The 19,640-nt window shown below is 43.1% G+C and overlaps 1 protein-coding gene across 1 annotated transcript in view; it reads right to left on the bottom strand.

Moving 5' to 3' along the window:
- Positions 1 to 19,640, bottom strand: part of LOC105205403 (titin) — a 41,210-nt gene that overhangs the window by 2,393 nt on the left and 19,177 nt on the right. The window contains exons 2-6 of the mRNA XM_011174768.3: positions 16,250 to 16,362; positions 8,995 to 9,042; positions 7,915 to 8,382; positions 7,550 to 7,834; positions 102 to 7,431 (exon numbers count right to left, since the gene is read on the bottom strand). Coding sequence (XP_011173070.2) covers positions 102 to 7,431; positions 7,550 to 7,834; positions 7,915 to 8,382; positions 8,995 to 9,042; positions 16,250 to 16,340 — 8,222 coding nt within the window. The 5' untranslated portion in view covers positions 16,341 to 16,362. The remainder of the gene's footprint in view (positions 1 to 101; positions 7,432 to 7,549; positions 7,835 to 7,914; positions 8,383 to 8,994; positions 9,043 to 16,249; positions 16,363 to 19,640) is intronic.

Raw genomic sequence — 19,640 nt, 5'->3', positions numbered from 1 at the left:
ACTTTGTTATTAAAAATAACACTAATAAAGTTAAAATAAGAGACAGAGACAATTCGTAGAGAGGTAGGAAATATTACAAAAATATTTTTTCATAAACTTACATGCAGCGGAGACAAGGTCCAGATGCCGATTTAATGACTTCTCCTACTCTATAGGCCTGGCCACGGACCTGGCAGCCGCTTCGTCTCACGGCTCCCTTGTAAGCGTGCGCGGGGAAGTGCGGTGGTAACGTAGTCGTGGTTGTAGTAGTAGTAGTGGTCAAATTAAGAGCTGAAGCCATTGATACAGGACATTCGTATCTGGGGCAGCAGAAACCGCTGATTGGTTCCTCGTGGCAACCCGGAATAGGTGGTGGACAGCTCTGTTGAAGACAGATAATGTCGCTTCTGAAGCAGAAACAGAAATCGCACGGATCGTCCCTAGGTATCTGTTGCGCCGAAACATAGACTTTGCCGCCATATCGACAGGTTCCCGGTCCACCATAGTCATCCTCGCCATAATCGTCGTCGGGATTTGGATAGGGCATGGGGAATTGAGCATCCCCGTTCGGTATTCCCGGTTGATCAGGATATTCTGGAATATGAGGAGCTAAAGTGGTCACTGGTCGTTGCTCGGGGAAGTTATAATCAATCTCTGGTTTCACAGTAGCCGCAGGCAAGTGGTCAATATGACCTTCGACTTGCGGATGAATAGGTTCTTCTTCAAGTATTTCTTCCGTAACTTCTCCGGTTGGTAATTCTGTAGCTGGTGTCTGCATTTTTATGACAGGTTCCTCAGGCGTTTCCGGTTGTGGACTTTCTTCAGACTTTAATGGGATCTGAGATTCAGGTTCTTCTGGTGTTATTGGTCCAACAGTAGCCTCAGGCAATTCAGTTGGTTTCACACTAGAAACCTTGATTGGACCCTCAACTTCTGTTTTTATTGTAATAGGTGTTTCGGACGCATGTTCCGTAGTAAATTGAGATTCTTCAGTTACTTCCGGATGACTCTCTTTAGATACAGTTGGATGAGCCTCCTCGTCTTCTTCAGATTGGCTAGGCTGAGTTTCTCCTGCGGGAGTTTCTTCTTCAGAAGGAAGGGGTCTTTCAGTAGGCTGTACAGTTATCGACGGTTGTTCTTCTTCATGAACTGAAGTTACTTCAACTGAATAAGTGGGTTCAGTAGAATATGCTTCTTCCGCTTCTCCTGCTGTAGAAGTTTCTATTGGTTTCTCTTCAGCTTTTGGAGTTACTTCCACTGGAATCACTTCTTCCGGTAATATTTCTTTAGTCACTGCACTTTCAATTGCTTTCATAGTAGTTTCATCTTGTTCAGGTAACTCTGTTTCTTGTTCTAGTTTAGTAGACTCTTCTGTTTCAGATGGAATTTTCTGAGGTTTTTCAGTTGAACTTACTTCGAGTTTTGTGACAGGTTCCTCCGGCTTTTCCGTACTTTCAGCTGTAACGATTTCTTCTTCGGGTGGATGTTTTTCCACCTCACTGATTTCAGTCGCTGGTTTTGATACTTCTTCTTCTGCAGAAGATAACGTTGTCTGATATTCAGGTTTATCAGTGCTTTCTTTTTCTTCTGTCTTTACTGGTACAGTTGGATGTTCTTCAGATGTCAAACTTGTCACAGTTGTTGCTTCTTCACTCACTGGATGCTCCGGTAAACTAGCTTCGGTAATTTGACCTTCTTCTTCCGGTTTCTGTTCCTTTGAAATAGTCGTTGTTTCCATTGGGCCCTGAATTTTTACATCTATTCCAATTTCTTCTTGTTGAATATGTTCCTCTGTAGTACTAGCAGCTTCTTCAGTTTCTTTCTTGCCTGCTTCTGTAGTCGGTTCTTCTTTAACAGGCTCTTCTGTTATTTCGATTTCAGGTTTCTGCTCTTCGTCTTTCTTATAAATCTCAGGTATAACGGTATGTTCTTCCGCTAAACCAGGCACTTGTGTTTCTGGTTTGACATGTTCGGTTGTCTGTTCCTCTTGACTCGTTGTCGGAATGATCGCTTCTGTCGAAACACCACCTTCCTTTATTTCTTCTTCACTGAGACTAGAAGAAGTAACAGTCTGTTCCTCTACAGGATACTCCGATTTCGGAGTTTGCTCATCGATTTGAACGGTGACATGTTCTGGTGTTTCAGTTTCCGGAATAATGGACTGTTTAGTTTCTGTTTCGATCAGACTTGGCTCAGTTTCTTTTACGATCGGTGTAGTATGTTGCTCGCCAGCTTCTTCTGTTGATACAGACGTTGTTGGTACTACCTCAGCTATGGTATGTTCTTCGGCTGGTAATTCGGACGTATGAGATTCAATTTCGGGTGTAACTTCTGGGTACTTTTCACTAGATTCAGTAGGCTTTTCGTACTCTGCTTCTGTTGCAGTAGTTTTATCAGCTTCGACAGTTTTTGTTGGCTCCTCAGTACTGATTGAAGATTCAGTTTCAAATGGTTTTTCTTCAGGTAATTTTGTAGCTAACGGTTCTTCTTCGTGTTCTGTAACTGATGCTTCTGTATGTTTTTCAACATATTCCGTAGTTTCTTTTTCTGTGCTTTCTGTTGTTTCTGGCAATGTTTCTTCAGAAGAAACTTCAGGAGTGGATTCTTCGACTACTTTAGTGGTTTCTTCGGCAGGCATTTCTTCTTCAACAGAAATAACATGCTCTTTTTCAGTTGCTGGACCTTGCGTTAAAATTTCTGACTCTATTTTCGTAGTTTCTTCCGTGGAAGTTTCTGCAGATTTTATAGTCGTAAATTCCCTTATCACCGGCTCCTCAGAATGCGTATGATCATGTATAAATGTCGTCGATTCAGCTATAGATATAATTGGCTCCTGTGTTTCTGTTTCACCTAGAGCAATATCAGGTAATTTTGTTTGACTTACTGGTTCCTCGGTTTGAACAGTTTCACTTTCAAATTTATGCTCAGTTGTCGACTGTATTTCAGGAACGGAAGTACTCTCATACTCGGTTGGTTTGATAGTTTTGTGTTCCTCTGGAATTTCCTGTTTCTCCGTCACAATTTCTTCCGGTTCTGTAGATATTTCCTCAGTAGTAATAGGTTCCTCAGAAGTTGGCTTCAATGAGACTTCTTCTTCTTCTGGTTTCTTTTCAATTTCTTCAATTGGTTTAAGCGCAGATGGTTCTTCAATACCTTTTTCGTCGATGTGTTTCTCTGGTTCTTTGGTCGATGTAATAGTTTCTTCATCTTTAGCTGCTATGGTTGTAACTTCTTCTTCAGCAGGTTTTGAAGTTTCTTCTACTTCGACGGGAACAGAAGTTTCTTTTTCTTCTGTCACGGCAGAAAGCGTAACAATTTCTTCAGTGCTGTGAGACTCCTGTTCTGTAGGTATATGTGTAGAAGTAATTACTTCGCTACTAACAGAACTCTCCTCAATCTCTTTTTGCGGTTGCTCAGTTGAAGCTGCTAATTCTGTTATATTTTCTTCGCTAACGTGGCCTTCTGTAGTTTCTCCCGGACCAATTGATGACACAGTGTGTTCTTCTTCAGGTATTTGACTGGTGGATTCTTGTGACGTTTCAGGCACTGGACTAATAGTATGTTTCTCAGGATATTGCTCAATAGGTTGCCCAACTGTAGTTGTCTGTTCATCAAGTATAACAGGTTTGATAGTAGTTTGCTGTCTCTCAGTTGCTATTTCTTCTTGCGACAGAGTAACAGAAGGAACAGTAATTTCTGCAGGCTGTGATTCTGGTGTACTAATCTCACCAGCTAATGTGCTTAATTCTGTTGCAACTTCTGTTGATATCTCTGTAGTTTTCTGACTTTCTTCTTCCGCTCCACGTATATCAGGTTCGATTAAATGACTATCGGACTCTAAGTTGGTAGTCTGTGTGGAATCACATGCGTACATTGGACAGCAAGATTCTTTGTTCATGTGAACCGGCATGCACGTCGGCTCTGGTGGGGCAAGACATTGTACGAGTTCGCATTGTACGATACTGCTGATACAACGACAACTAGTTTGACATATGTTAGCTGGTGGAACGGCTGAATTATTGCTATAAGATTGTCCTTCAACGAGACAATTACCTTCTCCTGGAATACCCGATGGACGAGGTACAATCTCTGAGGTAGTCTCTTCCTCTACAGAAGTCTCTTCAGGTATACTCGTAGTTATATGTTGAGTTACTTCCACTGGCGATATTTCGGTAGTAATTATCACTTCAGGTGTTTCTTTTGGAGCAATCGTTGAATATTTCTCCTTTTCTTCATGACTCGGTATCTCCGTACCGACTCTTTGAATAAGTTGTCCTTCTTCGGACTCCTGTGGTTGTTCCGTAATCGGTATTTTAGGTATTTCAGAAATTATACCTTCTTCTGTGGATATTTCAGTTAAGATCTCCGTTTCATCTTTTTCCTTGATTGGTGTTTCTTCCTTTGATAATTGCGTGGTTTGTTCTTGTAATCCCGGTTGCTCTTTTTCCGAAGATACAGATTCAGTGGCAGGTGTAATTTCTTTCTCGATAGAAACTTCGTGTTTCGTAGATTGTTCAGGTAGCTCAGTTGATGCCTCAGAAACTAATACTGATATCGTTGTACCTTCACTTTCTGCAGTTTCAGTTGGCTTACTGATACCCAGATCTTCTTCACCTTCAACTGGTCCTTCAGGAATATGAGTTATAGAAGGCTCCTCGTGAGTTGCAGGAGTGGAAATCTCCGGCTGTTCCTCAGTAATTGATTCCTTTGTCTGTTCCTCCTCTTTGGACGGTTCGGTTGTGACCTTTTCCGGTTGCTCGCTTAATATTTCAGGCTGTTCTGATGTAATAGCTTCATCAACACCAATAGATTCTGTTGTACCCTTGGTCGGTTCTTCTTCCGGCAGTACAGATTCGGTTACACTTTCTGCAGATGGAATATGAGACGTTTCCTCTTCAACAGGAATTGTCGGTTTTTGTGGTTCTTCATACGTTTCAGTTATTTCCTTCTCTGGTTCCTGTGTTATTTGTTCTTCATGCACTTCTGGTTCAATAGGTCCCTGATCCTCCTTGCGATCTGAAGGAATTGGAGGCTGGCTTGGAATATGTTCCCCACTAACGGAAGGTTCAGTCTGTATTTTTTCTGTTTCTACGGATGTTGTCTCAATGGTTTCAATAGGAGTTTCTGTTTGAATTTCCTCTGTAGATACAGGCACAGAAATGTTTTCTTCACCTGTTTCGATAGGATGTTCAACAGGCAATTCTGTTTGATCGACGCTAGAAACTTCTGTTGGTTTCAATTCCATAGTTTTCTCAGACAGTTCCTTTTCTGTCATGGCAGTTTGTTGTTCAGCACTTTCTGTTGACGAACCTTTTGTAGCTTCCGTTTCCTCCAAAATATGGCTTTCCGTAACAGCACTTTCTTTCTCTGTAGAATAGTGTTCAGGTTGCACAGTTATTTCATCTTCAACAGATGGTTCCCGTGTTGTAAATTTGTCTTCAGCTTCTTCTATTGTCTTTATCGTTTCCGTAGTTTGTTCCTCTTTCAAAACAGATTCTTTAGTCTGTAATTCTTTTTCCTCTTCGCCAGTTATACTTGGTATTGTAATAGGATAAGCAGTAATATGTTCCTCGACTGGTTTTTCAGTAATTGGTTCTTCTTTTTCACTAGGAACAATTTCAGTTTCTTTCTCCTTCACTTGTGGCACGTGCGTTGATTGTTCAACAGAAGAAATTATGGTAGTAATATGTTCACCTTCCGTTGTATGTTCCGCTGGGATAGGTGTGGATGTTTCAAAAATTGTTTCTGGTTTCATTGCGATTGGAGGTTGAGCTTCTATTTCCTCTTCCTTCTTTGGTTGCACTTCTTTCTCACCTTTTTCAACACTGCCTTTTTCAGTAGATATCTCAAGTGTTTCTTTTTCTGATACTTCTTGAGCTGTTACAGAAGATTCTGTACTAAGCTGAACTTCGGTGATAGTAGGTGTACTTTCCGTTTTCATTTCTTCAGAGATTGTAGTGATTTCAGGTTTATGCTGCGTTGGTAGATTTATTTCCGTAATTTCTTCTGGCATCGACTTTGTAGTTCCTTCCACTGATTCTTCAGCACCTTCTGTTGCAATCGGTTTTACAGTTTCTTTTGGAATCAACGTAGTCTCTTGCTCTTGCGGGAAATACGTCGTTGGTATTTTTTGTGGAGGTTCAGTTACGAGATTATCGGAACCAATTTCTGGACGCGTGACACCAGGATAATCTTCTGTTAGATGATACATGCCGCTGTCTTCTGCTTTCTGTTCTGGGCTTCGTTCGGGAATCGGTATACCAGTTGGGCCTAGAGGTGGAATTTCCGGAGTTGATACTTCTTCCGCATGTAACTCCGTCGTGATAACAGGTTCTTCGCTCATCTCAGTTAAGCCGGCATCTTCTTTCTTAGCACCAACAGTGGCTTGCTCTTCAATTATTGCGTGCTCGGACGTTGTCTCTTCGCTTGCTACAGGTTTCTGTTCTTCGACAGGTTTCTCAGAAGGAGCACTTACTTCAGTCGGCTGAGCCTCTTCCGTAACAGCGGTTACCATCGGATACAACATTTCTTTTTCAGTAGCGATTTGTTCAGTACTGGATATATTATGAGCGATGGTCACAGTTTCTTCTTCTTTCGGTGATTCTGTTTCCGTCGCCAAAGGTTCTCCTGGTATAGTTTCTAGATTACCTTCGTCTATCTTTGACGGTTCACTGACAGATTCAGAAACAGTGCTGATACCAGGCTCTTCTTCAGTTGGTCTTTCCTCTTCTTTTGTCACACTAATATGTGCTTCTTCCGTTGTCTTTTCTATTTCAGTTACCTCTTCTTGTGTCTGCGTTGATAATTCTTCATGTGGACTAGTAGTCTCTTCTTCTTTTATTGGACCTTCAGTCTGCGTTGCTTCGCTAATAGCAGGTTCGATTGATTGTCCCTTTTCAGTAGTAGCAAGAGTATGTTCCTCTTCTATTATATCCTTTTCTGTGCTTACGTGTTCTGTCGGTAACATCTCTTCTGGTTGTAAACCTGGTGCGATAGATGAAACTTCCGGTAATTCAGCAACAGGTGTTTTAGTAACTAAACTTTCTCCAACTGTCGTAGGAATTTCCGATATTCCTGCTTCAGAGGGTACTTCCGCCTCTTTTGCCTCCTCCGATGTTATCTCAGGAGGAGAAGTTTCGGTAATATGTTCATGAGCAGTAGATTCTTTCTCAAAAGTAGTAGTTTCTATCTCTTCCGGCAATGTTGCGGGATGTTCTTCAGATTTTTCGGTAGATGGAACATATTGCTGAGTAATGTGTTCCATAGCTCCTTCAACATCCTTCTCGTCTTGAACACGCGGTGTAATGCTATCGATACCTGGAGATATTGCTTCCTGAGGATGTTCGTCCTTTTGTTGCTGATCTTCAATCAGCATGGGGAATTCGGTCGTTTGGCCAAGCAATACTTCCGAAGTCTGTTCTTCACCTTCTCGTTCCGTGGTGATTTCTTCCTCTGTAATAAATATAAGTATCCTTTAATGAGTAATGTTCATTAACTAATAACGTCTATTAGATCGTTGAGTTACATAATACAGCGCAACTATTTAGTGATATTATGTGAAGTTACTTACCACACTGGTATGTGGTCGGACAGCATTCTCCTTCCGGTGGCGGTTTGGCCGTGCAATTCTTTCCATGCGCTTGCATCGGCGTTCCGCAATTTTGCACCGCGCAAGCGATCTCACCTCCGAAGCAATAGCAATGCTGGCAAGGCTGAGTAGCAACAATGATCTGATCGCCGTCTTCATAGATATTACCCTCGTGATAACATTGAAGTGGCACGCCAGGAGGTAGCGTTGTGGTCATGATGAGACCGGGAGTTGGACCAACCGTGGTGCTAGGTTCTTCATCGTATTCTACGCAAAAAATCAATAATTGTGACCACTTTCCAACACAAAATAACACCGAGATATCAAAGGACAACGCAATTACTTACCACAATTGTACTTGATCGGACAACATACACCCGGTTGGTAGACCGGTTTACATCCAGCTACTCGTAAAGTACACTCTTGCATGACGCAAGTGGTTCTATTTCTAATGCAGTAGCAAAGCTCACAAGGATTGTGATGATCCAACGGCAGCATAGCGCCGTCTGCATAAAACCTCTCGTCGACATGGCAGCCATAATTGTCGTGGAAACCGACTTCCGTAGAGTCCGTCGGTGCGCTCGTCGTCGATGTCAACAGTTGAACCGGTACTTCCGGACAAGTAATCACGGGGCAACATTGATCTGGACGTTTCTCCACCGTGCAATCCTGACCGATCGCTTTCGTGAACGGACAGACTTTCAAGTAGCACATCAACATTCGGTTGTGACACGTGCAGTTCAGACATGGTTCACTTGTAATGATCCTATCGCCTTCCTGATACCGCTGGTAGTTGAAGTAACATCCAACGGTGGCTAAAGAAATAATTTAACATTAATTATGCGGAATTTCTAAAATATTGTCATTATATATAGTACGATTATTTTCACTGCATTGTTACATGAAAAGAACAATTTTACTCTATAAGTATCTAAAAATTCAACTACAGATATAGAACAGAAAATAATTTTATGTTAAAGTATCAAAATAATTTATGTAAAACGTTCAAGCATGATGGCACTGCTGCAAAAAGTTTTAACATTCTAGCAATCAGTTTAAATATCCAATATAAATTTTTTAATGCTTCAACATAATTATTTTTAAATCAGTATTTCAACAAAATTGTTCTTTCTGTGTATGTAACGAAATATAACGATTTAACTTCAATTCAAAAGACTTCAGAAAATTTTTAGTAATAATTTGTATATTTTTATAATTATAATTCTATACTTATTTTTATAATTGATAATTTTTTATTTATCATATGTTACGTAAAAATCATTTATAATTCTCTTTTAATCCTTTTTGATTCATTGAATAAAAATTGATGCGTGCAACTTCTTGAATTACAATACAATTAATGTCACGTTGTTGGTGTACAATTGATTAGAGATTAGATGCAATAAAAGCAGGCGTGATATACATACCTCCATCGTACTCTGCGGTCTGTGTGGTATCCTGGTCATATACCGGCGCTGCAATCAAAGAAACACGACTGTTAGTGCTACGTGATCGAGCACACCGCGACAGGTACGAGTATGTACGTGAAGTTGAAGTTAATGAAAAGCATAAAACGGGATTGCCGAATAAGCTCGGCGAAATTTGCAGGGGTGGACTGCGTCTCCCGCGTGCAGTTTATCATAGTAATTACTGGCGGGACGTATTCGTCGTCTCTCGAGGGTGTACCGAGGCTTAACAACGGGAACGAGTGGAAGCGTCATATGGCGCGAACACACGTGGGCAAATTCTCGTTAACACCCTCGCCCCAATCGTACGAGTTGCATGGTGAATGCGCACGGAGTAGTGAATTCCATTTGGCTCTTCCTCTCGCGCGCAATCCGTGCAGACATTCGCGTGCGACAATCGCATATCTCCCTTTGCAAACCCATTCTTTTCTTACGCAACTACGAGCTTTAGCAATTTCTTTTTTAAAATTGGAGTGTCGCGAATAGGACTCGAGTTTGATTGCTTCCGAAACGCGGCAGGTTACTCTCCCGAGGTACTATTCACCGAGATGTTTTCATCCAGAAATCGCACAATGACGAGCCTTTTCTATAGCTGCTTCGACCCACCCTTATTCTTGCTTCCTCATCTCGTCGTGTTTAGCTTCACATTACACGAAAGATTCCGAATGACATCCGTGCAATATGTGTATATAAAATACGGATGAAAAGATATCGTTTAGAATAAATCTTAGTAAAAGATAGCTGACCTATCGAACATATAAAAAAATTATCATTTTATTTAAATTTATTAAGGCACTTTCAAAATTAGATATCAACATTAACTTTATACAGTACTCAATACGTTTTCTTCAAAAACTCGCTCAATCCATTAATATACTTTTGACAGGAGGTGGAAACGAGTTTCGCGGTATTCGAGAATTAGCATTCCGCGACGCAGGTGATTTCCAGTGAACTGAACTGTGTACTGGGAAGCACAACGATGGTTGAATGGAGACATGGTCGTGTCTCGTCAGTCCCACGAGCGAGCCGGAGCCCGAGCCGCGTGCCTCCACGTTATACGAACCCATCACGTACGCGTGGCCTACCGAGACGATTCTTGTCTCGCACAATGGTCAGACTAAATTATTACGTCGCACCTCCCTTCGCGGAGACCACGGTCAAGGTGTTGAGGCTTCGTGTACACGATTGTAATCTTGGTACGTGATCTTCATTATGCGAGCGCTTAACTATACAACCGCACAATATGATCATTCAATGTACGAACAGCGGTACGCACTCGCGCTAATTAAACGCATAATGAGACGATTGGATTATTATTGAATAAAAGAAGCTCATAGGATAACGGGGAGTACCGTGATAGAAAATTAGGAGGGGCGAGAAAGATGTTCTCCGCTGCAATCATCATCGGTTCGGCTTTTTCCTGGAATCAGCGGAGTCACATCTTTTGTCACATCTTTTGAACGGTCTATCAAGTCTTACTACGATACGCACCAAAAACCGAAAGACAGCTTTTTGTCGTGCGAGCTAGCATTTTCTTCGCTTCTTCACCGGTAAACTATAAATTACCGTCGAGAAACTAACGGGACGATCATTGAGCGCGTACGACTGGAAGATGCTGACAAAAAAATCACGACGCATTTCAACTGTAGTAACGGAGAATTGCATCGTGATGAAGCACAATCATTTCGATCGCTGGTCTGCTCAGTTTTTGACACTTGTTTCTTATCCTTTCGAAATCGAAAGGCGCGAATCGCGAATTACCACTTGGAAGAAGCGCAGTGAGAGTCGTTCAATAAATCTCACTCGCAGCAAGATAACGTTCCGTTCTCCGGATGCAAAAATGCAGTTCCGAATAAAACACGTCGTATACAACAAAGCCGCGCGCGGAAGTGCAATCGGCCAAGGTATACGCTCTAAGGCAGCCTTCTCTTGTAGCGTGCACGGAACGCAGAACTCTAAATCAATCTTGGTCGCATAGAAAAAGGGCAACGTGGGAGTTTATCGGTATCAACAATAAACGCATCTTCCCTCGAATATAATTTCCGCGAGCGAGATTTATGCGTTCTTTGGCCGCCTTGCTCGTAATCGAGGACAGAGGATCGCGCTTATACACACACGCTCGCGCATGCACATATACGTATGTATCACGAGGAGAAGTCGCGGGGGAGTCATTATGTAAGTCAACGTACCGTCGAGTTCTCCCGTTTCCTCTCCGTGTGTCGTTTCCCCTCCCGCAATTGTCTCGCTCCCGCTTCGAGGGCGACCCTCTCGATTCCTCCCGCAACATGCCGCGACCTGACCCGCCGTCCCTTTCTCCGCGTCTGAGCGCGCGCGCGCGAGCGATGCTGTTACACACCACAGAGAACAGGAGAAGAACTCGGGGCTGTTGCGCTCGCGTTATGAAATCATTCCCGGCGGCCTTGCCTCGCGAAAGTTCATTACCATCAACCGCGCACGCTCCGATGAACACCTGGCACCGCAGCCAGCCCCTGGCGTATTGCGTGCACGAAATTCTGCATTACGCATTCTCCAAGGTCGCGGTTTTCTTCGTCGCGCGCTCACTAAGGCAGCCTCTTCGCACACGGATGAAAAAAGATGATGGAATAATTTCGTTCCTTTGTGTGTGCGTGCGTACGTATGCGTAAGCGAGATGAAAGGCTCGCGTCACATGTGACGGAACTTTCCTCGACGAAATCCATCTCGCGCGAAAGACTGACAGCTACTCAGAAGTTATGCAACCCACTCGCCGTGTAACTTTATTGGAATAAATTCACTTCACTACAGGTGAAGGAGCAGAAAAATGAATGCCATTCGTTTTATTGGCGCTAATGTCAATGTCATAGGTGTCAAGAAGTTAGCGCCGTGGAAACCTGGCCGACCGGTTCTGGCGTAATACGTGCCGCGCGCCGTACCGTTTCTAGCGTGTGGAACCCCTTTTGAGGACAATCATAAATTATATCCTCCCAATCACACCCGGGATCGAGTTCATTGCCACTTCCTACATTATGATGCGAGTCCGCGCGCCGTTAGGTCCGGTAATGAGAATAATTCCCGACTCGGGAAAGAAACGCTCGTTTCCGATAAGGGGTTCGAGATCTTTGAACCGCGATTCACTTCGTTGCGCGAGTACGTCTCGTATGTGCGATTGGATCTAGCGGAAGGAGAACGTAGAACGCGATGTCGTAGATAACCGTGAATAACGCCCTTAAATTACGCTTTGCAAAAGCGGAACACCCATTTTCCAAAACGGACTAACGCGACCGATTTAATCCGTGTCACGCTGACGATGCACCCACGCGTTCCGTTATACCCTTCGTCGGATGACCGCCGCTGACCTCGCCATCTCGATAAGTAGTAAAGAAGATATACAGACGAGAGAGAGAGAGAGAGAGAAGAGTTCCGAAGAGTACGCGCGCGAAGACTAGGGAGTGGAGTCCTCTCTTACGACGTACCGGTTACAACGGGTCCTTTCTATACCCTCTCACCGCGCGAGAGCTCTTCCTCGTCTGAATTGACGGCGCGAAGTTTATTCGCGCTCGCTATCAAAAACGCATTAGATCGCCTCATTGTTTTGCTCCCGTGAAAGGTATCACGGGACAGATACTCGCATCTCGCGGACGATTTAATTCGTGAATAATTCAGAGGCACCCGAGTGCCCGCTTACAGACGTGTGCAGAAATCTGTCGAGCAGATTTATGGATTAACTCGTACAATTACGTCTCGAGTAAGACACTCGAGTAGATTTAAAACGTGCGTAATTGTATGCGGTCGCACGCCACATATATCTCGACGAATTTTTATGCGCTCCGCGCAGCGATGCCATCCGGATGCTTTTCCGCGCCGTTGCGACGCGAGAGAGTTTGCTGATGCTTGACGATAACGACACTTTGCCGAGCATTAAGCATAAATATGGAACGCCTTAGGGGTCAGATGCGACTAGACGATGTAGACGTGGATCGTAAGTGACGAACGGTGAGGTATGCGGTCAGTGACATCCCGATGGGAGTACGTCGACTGATTGATCCTCAGGGCTTACAGGTTTGACCAGAATTCACACGGCAACACGTGGATGCAGCCGTGGAGGAACCGCTACGTGGAAAACTATGCGCCGTGATGAGATTTTTTTCCTCCATTGATCTCAGACTCATCATTAGATCACTACGATGTGAAATTGACTCTGAAATTGACTTCTTCGAAGAAATAAATTTTATGTAGGGTAAAGTCGCCTATTATGAGATATCTTTTTCTAAAAGCTTATAATTTATTTAATTTATATCATCAACTTTGATTTTTATATCCAAATTGTAGTAAATATATTTAAGTTTTATCGCCAAAAGTCAGCAACTGATGATAGTTATACTTTGCTATGAAATTTTTTATTAAAATTAGCGAATTTGCTAATTTCAAAAAAGGGTTCCTAATATGAGACACAAAGATTTTTCTACATGAGATGGGTCTTATCGACTTGGACCTTACTAGATTCAAATTAGGCTCCAAACTCAAAATTTAGTTGATCGATATATCAAATGGCTCTTTTGATACTTAAAAACTTTTGTACGTAATATTTTTCTCTAAAATCTATTCTCTTCGAGATATTTTAAAGTCTCGGTGCTAATGCTGAAAGCCGTAACTTTCAAGTCTCAATTCGAAAGTTCTCAATAAAAAACTTTATTATAGCATTTTGGAAAGCTCTGAAAGTCAAAATATGCCATAATAAATGTTTGAGTGTCTTATATTATGAGTTCCACGACTTGCGGTTTCACAGGCACCAAATCTAATATTTATAATTAAGCAAATCGTCACATCCCGTATTTTTCTATTAATATGATGAATACTTTACTCTATCACTGCATGCAGAATTTAATATCAAATATTTATTTATTTTATATTAAACAAGATTTAAAGACTCATCTCAATAAATCTTGATAACATCCAATTTCAAAAAATTTTTTTTCAACAACTGCACGCATGATTTAATAATAAATTTTTTCATTCTACATAAGAATACCTTAAACAAGAAGAAAAAAAAGAAAGACGTAGAAATTATTGAAACACACGAACCGCATTTATACCGATCAATTCGCGACAAATTCTGGCCAAGTGTGATAAACGATTTTGCATAAAACGATTTTGCATAAAAATTCCAATAAGAACGATTATTTGTACACTGATGTTTACGCAATACTTTACTGTCATATTTCCGATCGGATATAACGATTTTACCGAATGTTGCTCGTAGTTTTTTTTTGCAATCTGATACATCAAGTAATTTCAATAATCTCGAAAGAGCACGGATCCGAGAAGAAAGTTATTGCTACGTGCTTGGTAATGCAACGACGGATAAACGCTTTTTTATAATGAAAACCTGTTACATCTCAAAGTCGGCGATATTGCTGATTTCCTTTGAATGCAAGTATCTCGCAAATGCCCGCTGCGTCCCAAGGAAGATACATAATCCTGTAAAACTTGTCCGCCGTCTGATGGATCGTCGGTGATCGAACGCGTCGATCTCGATCGTCCTTGCTGTCCGCTCGAGAAAAGCACGAGGAACAAAAAGGATACCGAGAGTGCATGCGATTGAGAGTCACAGAATCGCCTAGCGATTCCCGGGGGAGAAAAAAAAGAAGAGCGAGGGAAGACACGCCGGTTGAGTCGCGGAATTCAATCGATCCCGTGCGTTTAACCACACCTGCTCTTCGCTGAAGCACCGACGGCCGATTGATGAAGGGGAGAGGCAAAACTGACGCATCTTCAATAAGCTTTCATTGACGATGCAACGTTTTTGCACGTCGTCGTGTTCATAGTATCATGCTTTTCCAAGAACGCTCTTCTATCGGTCGATCGGCCGATCGATCGATCGATCGATCGTTCGTCGTAAGCGCCCGTGCGAAATAGGTTCTTCTTCTTTGTAGCCTCTCGACCACAAGATGTGAAATTACTTTCTCGAATAACGAATCCTTTTTCTATCGATACCGAGGCGCATTTTACGTATTTGCGGTCGATTACCGCGGCGTAAATCCATCGCCGTTTTTCTTCTCCCGGAAATAATTCATGACACGAGCGATGACAATTGAAGACCCTGTTTAACTGGATCGTTTTCTTCTGGTATCGGTATCAGGACTCAATAGGCCCAGGCGTACCGTTTTAAACCAGTACTCGACGTAAAGGGAAGAAGCTCGCGGAACTTCGCGGAACTTCGCGGAACGAGGTTCGCGATAGGAAGGAGGCGACCGACCGCCCGAAGGCGACCCGAGAGTGGTCGAAGAACGAATATGGTGTGCCAGGTCCATGGGAAAGCACCTTGGGCCTCGACACGACCGATGCCAGAGGTGAGCATTATGAGGTAATGCTCTCCCCATTGCGAGAGAGGAAGGGAGACACGCGGATAGGTTCGACGGCCTGACAGAACGTGGCTCGCTCATTCAAACATTGGCTGGCCGACTCTGCGTTAGTCACACCACAGACGGTACGAGAAGGGCTATCGCGGAAGTGATCATCCTGTCTCTCGATTTTCAGAAATTAATTTCAATACACCGTGTACGCGCATTCACACCCGGTGTAAGACCTTTCTGCTTTCCGTCGTTCAAACCTCTAGTTCAAAATCTCAAAAAATAACGCGGCTTTATCGCGAAATGCGTTAACTTTACCTTTAATTGGATCGTTCTTCTTTTATCTTTTAAAGAACCAACTTCTATCGTAAATTTTGCAATAAAACATACTCGAGTTATGAAAGACTTTTTTAATCTTCGTTCGAGATTACTTTTACTCTCTCTCTCTCTCTCTCTCTCTCTCTCTCTCTCTCTCTTTCTCTTTGGTCTCTATTACCGCACTATTCAACTTTTTGTAAGTACGCCGCAAAGTGTAAAAAGAGTAAACACAACATCGATGTGAAAACAAAAACTTTTTTTTTATGGCTCCAGCATATTTTGCTACATTTATGGGCGGCATTTATGGACGATCCGGTGGAATCTGGCTTCGAGCTGCGAGCTGCGAGCAAGCCACAAGCAGAAATAATCCGATCGCGTCTTCTCGGGCGAGCGAAAATATTTCTTGCCTGTCTACCTCTTATTTCCTCGTGGGAGTCCGCGCGTTCACGGTCTCTCTATCAAATAAATGACTCACGTTTTGTACGGCGGCTCAAGCGTGTCCAAGGCGTTGAAGCCAGACGAAAGAAAGGGAGCTAGAAGTACACCGAGGTATTTCTGCAAAAACTCACCAGAATGCGTGGATCGTGACGCCAGCAGTAGGACGGCGGCCAGCCAGAGGATTATCCCGCGTCTACAAAGCGCGGCGTTCAACGCCGACATGTCGGCACTCTTCTTCCGTACCCTGCAACACGTAAATGATGCTTTCGTTAGCTCATATTAGCCGTGTGAACATAAACTAAACTTTGCTCTCTAGCGTGGCTACGAATAAAGTGATTGGGGTAAGAGTTAATTCAAAATCTTTACGAGATTGCTTTAAAGTTTAAGTTATTTATTACTTGTAATACGCGAGGGGTATTCTCCGTCTTTATTTAAATTTAATTAAAGTTTGCGTACTTCATCGATAATTCAATAGTCATCAATTGCCAATGAATAATATTAAAATACTCTAACGTAAATATGAATGGCGCCTTCATATCGATCATCTCGTACCTATTACATCACAAATGCAATCGCTTGGCTCGGACTCAAACCTACTCAGACGGCTTTGAAAATTTTTCGCGTTATCCGCGTACTCGCGAAAGTATAACGAGCCATTGTACGCTTATCTATTTCATCGTGATGTGGCTTAAAGGTATATCTATCTCGTCACGTGGCATTCTACCATGTAACTCTCGCCCTGATCTGACAGGATGACAGCTGGACGGACACAGTGGTCACGTCTGGAACTGAGTCAGACGCACCTCTGCACTTTGACCGATTGCTTCTCGCGAGCCCTTACATACGTATACCACACAGAGTTTAATCTTGTACGCGACTAAGTATTAATTATGCAAATGAGCATATAATATAAAGCTACGCTTAAAGCATATAACAATGTATTAATAATTATCTATCACTAGTCGTAGTGGTTGTAGTCAGCAAAACAGTCAGTCTCGAGAAAAAGAAGACGGAGTTAACAGAGTTAATCGGTTAAACGCTGTAGAGAGAATTAATCGCTGTTGGTAAAATTAGCCTTAAGGTATACAATGTATCACGATGTCAAGACGCGAAATTCGCGACGCGAGAGAACATTTGACGCATTCGCGTCGCGGCGGGGGGCTAAATGCGATTCGTCTGTCTACCCGGAGCGTGAGCCGGGTATGAGAGGCGTGGGTGCGTGGGAATGAGCACGCGTGTTTGCACGAGCCCGCTGTGTGCTCATCCTCCTCCGTTCGTATCGCCGCGCCAGCGGGATGGCACAGACCTCGCTCGCCCGATAAGGAAATAGGCGCGCGAAAAAGTGTGAACGGAAAAGAATTCATAATAAAAGTTCAATTTTCAAGTGGGCGCTATAAAATTGAATGTCAGCGCATTTGCATTTCTCCGTTTCGATGTAGAAAAAGAGAGAGAGAGGAAAGGGCGAAGGTGATGATCGTATCTGCGGGTTCTTGACCGAAAGAAATTACTTAGAATCACTGACTTAGCTGGTAAACGCGATAAGGGAGGAGAAAGAGGACGAGGAGGAGAAAAAAATAAGAATCTCTGGGGAGGAAGAAAAGGAGGACTTTGGTGAAGCCGGCGGCGCATACCAACCGTGCGACAGCGGCCTAATACAAAGCGGTACCGAGATAAAAGAGAGAAGCGCGCGCGCGCGAGAACGCGTAGGTAGTTTCTCTTCTACCTGTCGACTTCATCTTTTCCCTTACGTATATTTCCTCCTCTGCCACTCTTCCCCCGGTAACCTCCACCGGCAGCTCATTGTAGTCCAGAGAAGGAGGAAGAAGAAGAAAAAGAAGAAGAAGCAATACGAGAATCGCGACACCTAAACTCGCGCTCGCTCGTTAACCGTCCGTTTCATGCTAGCCGCGCAGTAAATTACATCTCGACCGATCGTAATGAATCTCACACCAATGGATATGAGTTCGCGAGATATTTCCACGCGGCTATGAGCCGCGGCTACGACATGAACACTGGAATCCGCAATGCGTCGAGACTATCTAGCAAAGCAACGGAGACCCTTACGTCATTGCGTATTCACGGTGTACAACCCATTGAACAAGGGAATTCGGTGAATGGGTACGAGCGCATACCGCTAATACGCGTACGCACCTCTATATAGCTTTAGCCCGAGTATGGCCAGGGTCGGATCGCGTTAAGTATCGTTGTAATGTAGAAATGCGAATTTCTTCCGCGAACTTAACAAGCGAAATACTGACAATTGTTGCAGCTGCTTTTATTCACGGAGATTTGTGCAACATTTATAGCTTCTAAATTAGCATCGTCTAGATTCTTATTTTATTTCCCTTGCACTATGCATACGTGCAGATTTCAAGTTATTCAACTCCTTGAGATACTACAGTTACATATTAATTCTGATCTTTCATCGATAGAATTTTAATAAAATCTTTAAAAGTATTAAAAGAGAAGAGACGTAATAACATATTCACAGAAAGTTGATCTTTCTTAATTTTCATGTCCATTCGTCCGTTCTTCCGAGAAGTGGCTCCCGATAAGACCGCATTTCTTCCATATCTCACGTTCGGTGGGTGCGTGCGGACCGTGTTCGCAACCCAGAAACGACACACCCGTGTGGTGATGCGTTGTGAATGGAAATATCGGCCCGGCTTCATTCCGGCACCGACCGTCTTCGTCTCCCTCCTCCTCTCCTCTCGATCGGCACGATCGGCATTCTCGTCGATTCACCCTGATTCGTCGCAAGGTGCATTACTTTCCATCTTGCTCATCCAAGAACGAGCGGTAGGCGCGTCCGTCGAACCGAGACTAATTCCACTTGCGCTCTCGGTACGGCCGCGCCGCGACGGAAGGCACCGTGTCTTCGGATGCACGCGTTTATAAAGCGCGACGCGCATCCAACTGCATCGTTGCAAGTACGGCGCGCGGCGTCGCGCCCGGCATACGGTATGTCTGTCGCCGATAAATTTGCGTTCGATCCGGTCGTAATTGCCGGTGATGACATCTTCCGGTTGCAGCACGCGCTTGCCGACCACCGATCGTACGTGCGCCTTGTATGCACGTGCTGGAAACCACTGACTCTTCGGATCCTCTTAACTCGTGGCTCGAGTGCCCGCTCGTAACGGGATCCGCTCTTCTCCAACTTGTCGATTGTAATTTATTGCGATTACACGTAAAATTATTCAAAATATATAGTTTTTTTTGTTCTTTGAACATTCGATATTTTCCATAATGAATCCAAAAAATTGCTATTCTTCGAATATTTTTTCTCAAATGCTACATTCGAGCTCGTAATTTGTATACCGATTTTATTATATTTATGGAGAATTCCTACAAGAATCGTTTATTAAAAATGATGAAATTTTTACAAACTTTAATATCAAAGCAATCATATTTAAAAAAATATATAATGTAGCTAATATGTTCTTTGATTGTCTTCTCAAATAAGCTTATATATTCAGCAAGCATAAACGGTCAGCACAATCAGGTAATTCGTGTTCAATCCGA

This window comes from Solenopsis invicta, chromosome 7 (assembly GCF_016802725.1).
Source record: "Solenopsis invicta isolate M01_SB chromosome 7, UNIL_Sinv_3.0, whole genome shotgun sequence".
NCBI lineage: Eukaryota > Metazoa > Arthropoda > Insecta > Hymenoptera > Formicidae > Solenopsis > Solenopsis invicta.
Note: the sequence above shows the minus strand (reverse complement) of the source record. Positions and strands in the feature narration are given on the sequence as shown.